We start from the raw sequence: 6,375 nt of genomic DNA on the forward strand, positions 1-6,375 counted from the left end.
AAAATAAAAAACTGCAACATTTTTCAATGTATTCTATGTTACTGAGTAGTTTCTAATTTAACAGCCACACTGTGTTTGAAAAATCATTTTTACTGCCCTGATGGAGCCATGGGGAGGGGTGACTGTTACGTTACAGTTTATTTATTCAACTAATGTTCTGTAGTTGCAAAATGTGTATGAATTAAACAATCATTTTCTGAACTTTGGCTTGTGTTGTGTTCTTACAGAACAACAGCCCAGGGTGTCTGGTCATTTTACTGCATGTGCTTACAGTGCTAAGGATACCTGTGGGAAAGCTGCAGTTGCTCAGTTGACGCCACGCCGCCTTTGTTTATCTGGTACTGTCTTCTTGATCAGCTGCAGAGATCTGATGTTGAGACAGTCTGTCATTCCAGACCTCGAGACCCCAGCTAGGCACCGAGGACACAGTCCAGAAGAGCTGGGGGTAAAGGGAAAATGGTGTTGAGGCTTATCTATTTTGGCCACTCTTATCATCAGTGTTTGACACCATCATTACAGTATTACACTTTTATTCATTATACTTACTGTCCTCTCTGATGCCATGCGGATGATCCAGTCATTGTAGAAACTGCAAGGGCCTGCAATGAGAGTTTGAGATGTGATGTATGTAAAACACGTCTAATCCTACAATAAAATAAAACACAGTGATATTTTTTTGTGTTAGGGAAGTGTAAATGCAATATATCAAATCCATTCTAAACAAGGTGTCTTTGTGTTTCTCTGTTGGTGCAAATTACCAACTGCTTTGACTCTGAACGATCAGCTGCATAGGCGACAGGAGGCTGCAGTCTGTACACTGGCGCTCTGCTGTTTGACAGAATGTAGTCAAGTTTATCGATGAGTATCACAACATGACCTTTGCGAAGTGACACAAACTCGGAGGATATTTGCAGTTTGAAATGTCATGTTACCTTGTGACAGGCAGGGCGCTGACTGGCCGGGGCGTCTGTGCGAAGGGGCCACCAATGTTCAACACAGGCACCTGGCCAAAGAACAAGATGAAGTCATCAGTATTGATCTGACCAGCAGGCAGCTTGTTTTGGGTTTTTTTTCTAAACACTTTATTTACATCCTTTATATAATTATAAAATCATTTATATATTTCAGTTTACAGAACACAAAACAACAAATCAACCCTGTGCACTCACCCCCACCAGGCCAGATAAATAAATGAATCAATATGAAAATTTAAAAAAAAATAAAAATAGAAAAGCAATATATATACCTACATATAGACGCACATTCACATATATAATATATGTACTTTAACCTAAAGGCAAAAACATTTACATATTCCTACACCTGCACACACTTAACTATGTGGATGCACTCATCCTCACACAGACCCATACATGCACACACGCACATACTGTATGCATATCGATACTTATACACATATTATATACCTATATAAGTGCATACCTAAAAACATACATGCATCCACTCAAATGGAAAAAAAAAAAACACCTAGCACATGCAGGCTCCCATAAAGTGGCCTACAATCCTGCACAAAAGACATGACGGGGGACACAGTTCCCTGCAAAGATGCAGCAGGTCATACAAAGGCTGGCACCAGTGGCACACCAGAGCCATGTCAGGGGAAAGGGTTGTTCTCAATAAACTTATAAAGGGTGTCCAGCTTTTAATAAATCTGTCTTTGCTACTGTTACAGCTATATTTCAGCTGCTCCAGTAGAATCACAGAGAGCACCTCCTGAACCCAGTGTTTGGATGAAGGCAGCGTGTTTTATAAGAAACCACCAGCAGGGGGCGTGGTGAGCTCTGTGGAGGAGTTTCTCTTCCGGGATAATGACATGACGAGATTGTAGCATCATCGGCTCTGAAGTCTGAACCACCAACACTGACACATCCCAGGTAGGTGGGGAATCCTCTTACATATTTACAGATCAGTCGATTGTCAACGCGTTAGCTTTGATTATTCTCGCACACATAGACATGACGTGTTTGCTTTCATTTGTGGTCAAACCCGGAAGTGGCGGTAGTTTCGTTCTCGCCGGGCCAACGGTCACATTCAGTCAAACACCGCAAACCTCCGCTCACCGACCCACAAACACACCACAGACCAGGTGGGGTTCAACACAGTAGGTGCTCACACGGCTACAGCGGTCGACTATTAATTCATGCATTCACTCATCATAACATTTAGCTCCAAGCTAACAGAAGCTAAGGCTGGCTCGGGTAAAGTGCCCTTTCTCGCCTGACTGGTTTCACCGCCAGTGAGGGAAACCTCCTCCTACTTTTCTTTATTGTGCAGCCTCTCAGTCTGTATAATGTAGGCCTACAGTTTGTCCATACAGCAATAATGTGTGAACGCAGCTTTACTGTACGGGAATTTAACTCCAATACACTAAAAAACCTCGAAATAGCCTGCGTCTCTGAAAACTTTCAGACAGTAGCTTCTACTGTAGTTAGAGCTACAAATCAAGACAATCAGTCAAGTGACAGAAAAATTACAGGTCATTGGGTTGATGATCAAATAGCCTAACTGTTTTGTCTATTTGTGGCAAACACTTTCTGAAATCTGATGCTTTGTTGTATCATATAGAACAGTGAGCTTTATGTTTAGGGTTCTAACTGTAGCTGGTCACCTGAGGGATACTATGACCATGAGGCGATGCCAGGGCTCCAGACTGCCCCTAATTTTAGACAGTGCAAGTCATTTTTGCCTACTTGCCCAACCACTAAATTTGCCCTTTTTTTATGGTGGCAGGCCAATGTGTGTGAGGGTCATTTCTGAAAAGGAAATGTGAATAATTGCTTTGCAAGTCGATTTACAGTGTGCAATCCTAAATTTTCTGCCTGTGCTTCTAAAATGTTAAGTTAGGGGCCACTGTGCTCCTAGAAAGGGGCTCTGAATTACATACCTTTATAGATGGGATAACTAACTGATCAATCAGAAGTATAACTGATTAGTTAATGATGGATGGATTATGACATTGATCATTAGTTGCAGCTCTAACAAAGCACCACCTTAATACTTGTTAATGCTGACTATTCTAAGGAAAGATGTCAGATAATTTGGCACAAATTAATTTGTACAGTCCTGTTGTATTTTGGGGACTCATGTGTTTGGTAGAATAATAGTGAGTGCTGTACTTTGAGCTCAAACAGCCGAGCTCACAGGTCTGTTTCTGTGTGTTAATGTGGTCAGGGTGATGGGGCCGGACGGTGCCCCAGGTCCGGCTGTGCCCTGGCGGAAGGTGCTGTGGGAGCGTCAGCCGTTCCCTGACAACTATGTGGACCAGCGCTTCCTGGAGGAGCTGCGGAGGAACGAGGGCCTCCGGCAGTACCGCTACTGGGCTGTGGTGAAAGAAGCCGGCTTTGTGGGACAGCAGCTGTCCTGTGTGGCCATTTTCATCACCCTCTGGCTCTACATGGAGCAGGTAAAACTCTATAAGAGCTATGGCCCTCGCAGAGTTAACTGTGCTTCTACTGTATGAAATGATGCTCTCATGAGATTAATGATTAAACCTTCTCTCTCTATGCTTTCCTCTCAGGGTCTCCTGTCCCCAGAGACGCTGCTGTCGACCAGCCTCGCCTGTGCCCTGCTGGGTTATGGACTGCATGAAGCACTGACATCTCAGGTTGAATCGGGCTGTGAACCCCGTACTCGTCTGGCTGATTTACAGAGTGCCACTATTTTTCTCTCTTTCACTTTTGGCTTCTCTCCTGTTCTAAAGACACTGACAGAGTCGGTGAGTACGGACACGGTGTACGCCATGTCTGCTGTGATGCTGCTGGCCCACCTACTTTCCTTCCCTTACGCCCAGCCGTCACCCCCGGGTAGCCTCTCCCTCAATGCAGCACTGTTCGCCTCCGTGTGTCTAGCATCGAGGCTGCCCGGGGCTCTGCACACGTTCGCCATGCTCAGCTGTGCCCTGCTGGTGTTCGCCCTGTGGCCGTGTCTGCTGCAGAGGCTGAGGGAGAACGCCCCCGGCCAGTTTACCGGCGCGTGTGTGGGAATGTGTATCGGAGGAGTTGGAGGCCTGGGCTCCCAGTCGCTTGGCGGAGCTGTGCTGTTGGCCACGGCGCTAGGATGTGTTACATTACTCTGCCCTTTACTGCTAGTCAGGCTGCAGAGGCACAAGGACAACATCCACGGACCCTGGGATGAGGCTGAGATTCATGAAGACCTCAGCCGCTTCCTTCACTGACATTGGGAGCAGTGCTCCTGACTAGACATATTTAAAGAGATAGTTCAACATTTTGGCAAATTGACCCATTGCCATAATCCCTATAGTTTTAGGAGAAGGTTTCATTACCTTTAATTGTCGGTGCAAGCTATTTTTAGAACAGCTGAGCAGAGCCACGAGCTGCTCAAGAGCTGCTAACCCTAACCCTAACCCTCATCAAACTCATCATCAGCAGCATCAGCGTTTTTGCATGAATTTACCTCGAAAACAACTCTGTCTCGTAACGTTCCGTTATTATCTCATAGCGTGGTGAATGTGCAGGTCACAACTTGTCCAAGGGAGCATTTTGGAGTTGTTGGATTGTGTATTTGATGAGTTTGATGAGGGAAACCAAGAAATCCCATGAGCCTCCATAGCGTAGCTCTGAGCAGCTCACAGCTCTGCTCCACTGTTCTAAAAATAGCTTGCACCGACAATTAAAGGTAACAAACCTACTCCTAAAACTATAGGGATTATGGCAATGGGCCAATTTGCCAAAATGTTGAACTATCCTTTTATGTCATCTGAGGATTTGATATGAATTAACTGTCATCCTAGTATTATGTTGGTGCTGTACATCTAAACAGACTAAAATGTTTAGTTTTTTATCATTAATCAACATCTGTTTGAACAGCCATATGGAAATGTCTTATGTTCAAGCTGCTACTGTCTTATAAGTGTTGACCTCAGAATTTTATATAAGGTATCAACCAAGGAGTAATGCTGACATTACATTACTAAACAAACTCTGATACCATGCACCAGTTTGATTTCAGCAATGTTTTAACAATGTGTGGGAGATGTTGCTTTGTGTTTGTACCACGTTGTTGGTGTTGTGTGTGATGGATGCATGTGTGGTGTTAAACACTGCGGCCTGATTATGGACAAGGGCTCTAATTCCATTGCAAACTATGTTTGAATTAAATATTAAAGGGTTTGTTGTTGTTTTCATTGGAAGATCTTTCAAAACATGCAAGGACACTTTACTAAGCAAATAGAAATGTTCAGAAAAATAAACAAGGTGTGTGTGTGTGTGTGTGTGTGAGAGAGAGAGAGAGAGACAGAAAGAGAAACACAACTTTAAAGTAATAAATGATAAAGCTAGTGTGGCTGTAGTTACTAGAGATCGGTCTGTTATACATGAAAAATATGCATGTATATAATTGTGTTAAATATTAACAACCAAAGAAGGGGGTGGTATGCTGTGTCTCCATCCTGTTATACCATGCTCTGTTAAAATGTTGAAATACGGTAATATTAAAAAAAATAAAAAATGAAAAAATGAAATATGAAAACACACAGACACACGAACCCGGCTTTTTCGCCATCTCACAAAAAGCTGGGGCCGAGCTCAGGCCACGCCCTAAACAGTGACGTCACGGCTTCGCCTGCTGATGAGAAACACCTGTTGCAGTTTTCTTACCGCCTTTGAAGCTCGGTGTAACCCGGTAGAGAGGAGCCCGTGTGCAGTTTGAGTCCACTCACTGAACCCAGGTAGTCGGCTTCACCTGAGCGGGACTCACCCGCCATGTGTCAAACATTCAGTGCACGGGACTCTGGAATTGTGTGTTTACTTTCAATTATTAGGTTTTGATTCAATTTATTGACCATATATATATATATGCATTAACAATTACATGGACGTAGCTTTTGTTTTCTAACTGTTTTCAGAGTGCCATCCGAAAACATGGCTGTAAACACACCACAACGACTGGTGCCATTCCTCCCCACATCACATGAACGTCTTTCCTCAGTCGAGTACCAACACACACACGGTGCAGCGGAGCCGCAGCAGTGTGCAGTGGGCGCTAGGTGTCATACCTTCATCACTTGTTCTGGCCTGGTGCGCGCTGTGGCGGGGAGCTGTGCGGCTGGTTGGGACCGCGGCGTTGGCGCCATGCTCTTCACTGCACACGAAACCCGAGTTTAACACGAAGTTCAGCCGAGCTGCGCGAGCGCGTGCGTCGTCCTTTACACAACTGCAGAGAGCGCGCGGCGCTGCAGCAGCACAGGCACAGTGACTGATGTGCGGCTTCCATCTGTTTGTGACACCCGAGGAAAATAACATGTTTGGTTGGAGGTGAACTGGCATCTGACAGTTAGCCCTCAAACACATGTAAGGTTGGTTATTCATCATTAAGACCATCTTGCAGTGTACTATT

At 44.6% G+C, this 6,375-nt stretch overlaps 1 protein-coding gene and 1 long non-coding RNA gene across 2 annotated transcripts; one reads left to right on the forward strand and one right to left on the reverse strand.

Annotated features, from left to right (window-relative positions):
- Nucleotides 1-58: 58 nt before the first annotated feature.
- LOC146988262 (uncharacterized) lies at nucleotides 59-6,184 on the reverse strand. The gene is made up of 4 exons (XR_015035690.1): nucleotides 6,035-6,184; nucleotides 933-1,003; nucleotides 547-828; nucleotides 59-439 (listed from the first exon to the last, which is right to left on the reverse strand). It is a non-coding gene; the product is annotated as an uncharacterized LOC146988262 (long non-coding RNA).
- Nucleotides 1,871-4,286, forward strand: pigc (phosphatidylinositol glycan anchor biosynthesis, class C). Its single transcript, XM_085773418.1, has 3 exons — nucleotides 1,871-1,895; nucleotides 3,193-3,424; nucleotides 3,539-4,286. The coding sequence occupies exons 2-3, from the start codon at nucleotides 3,197-3,199 to the stop codon at nucleotides 4,193-4,195; spliced, it is 885 nt and encodes a 294-aa protein (XP_085629544.1). The 5' UTR covers nucleotides 1,871-1,895; nucleotides 3,193-3,196; the 3' UTR covers nucleotides 4,196-4,286.
- Nucleotides 6,185-6,375: the final 191 nt, after the last annotated feature.

The sequence above is a fragment of the Trachurus japonicus genome, chromosome 4, assembly GCF_045865225.1.
Source record: "Trachurus japonicus isolate A0001 chromosome 4, Traja_1.0".
Classification (NCBI taxonomy): domain Eukaryota; kingdom Metazoa; phylum Chordata; class Actinopteri; order Carangiformes; family Carangidae; genus Trachurus; species Trachurus japonicus.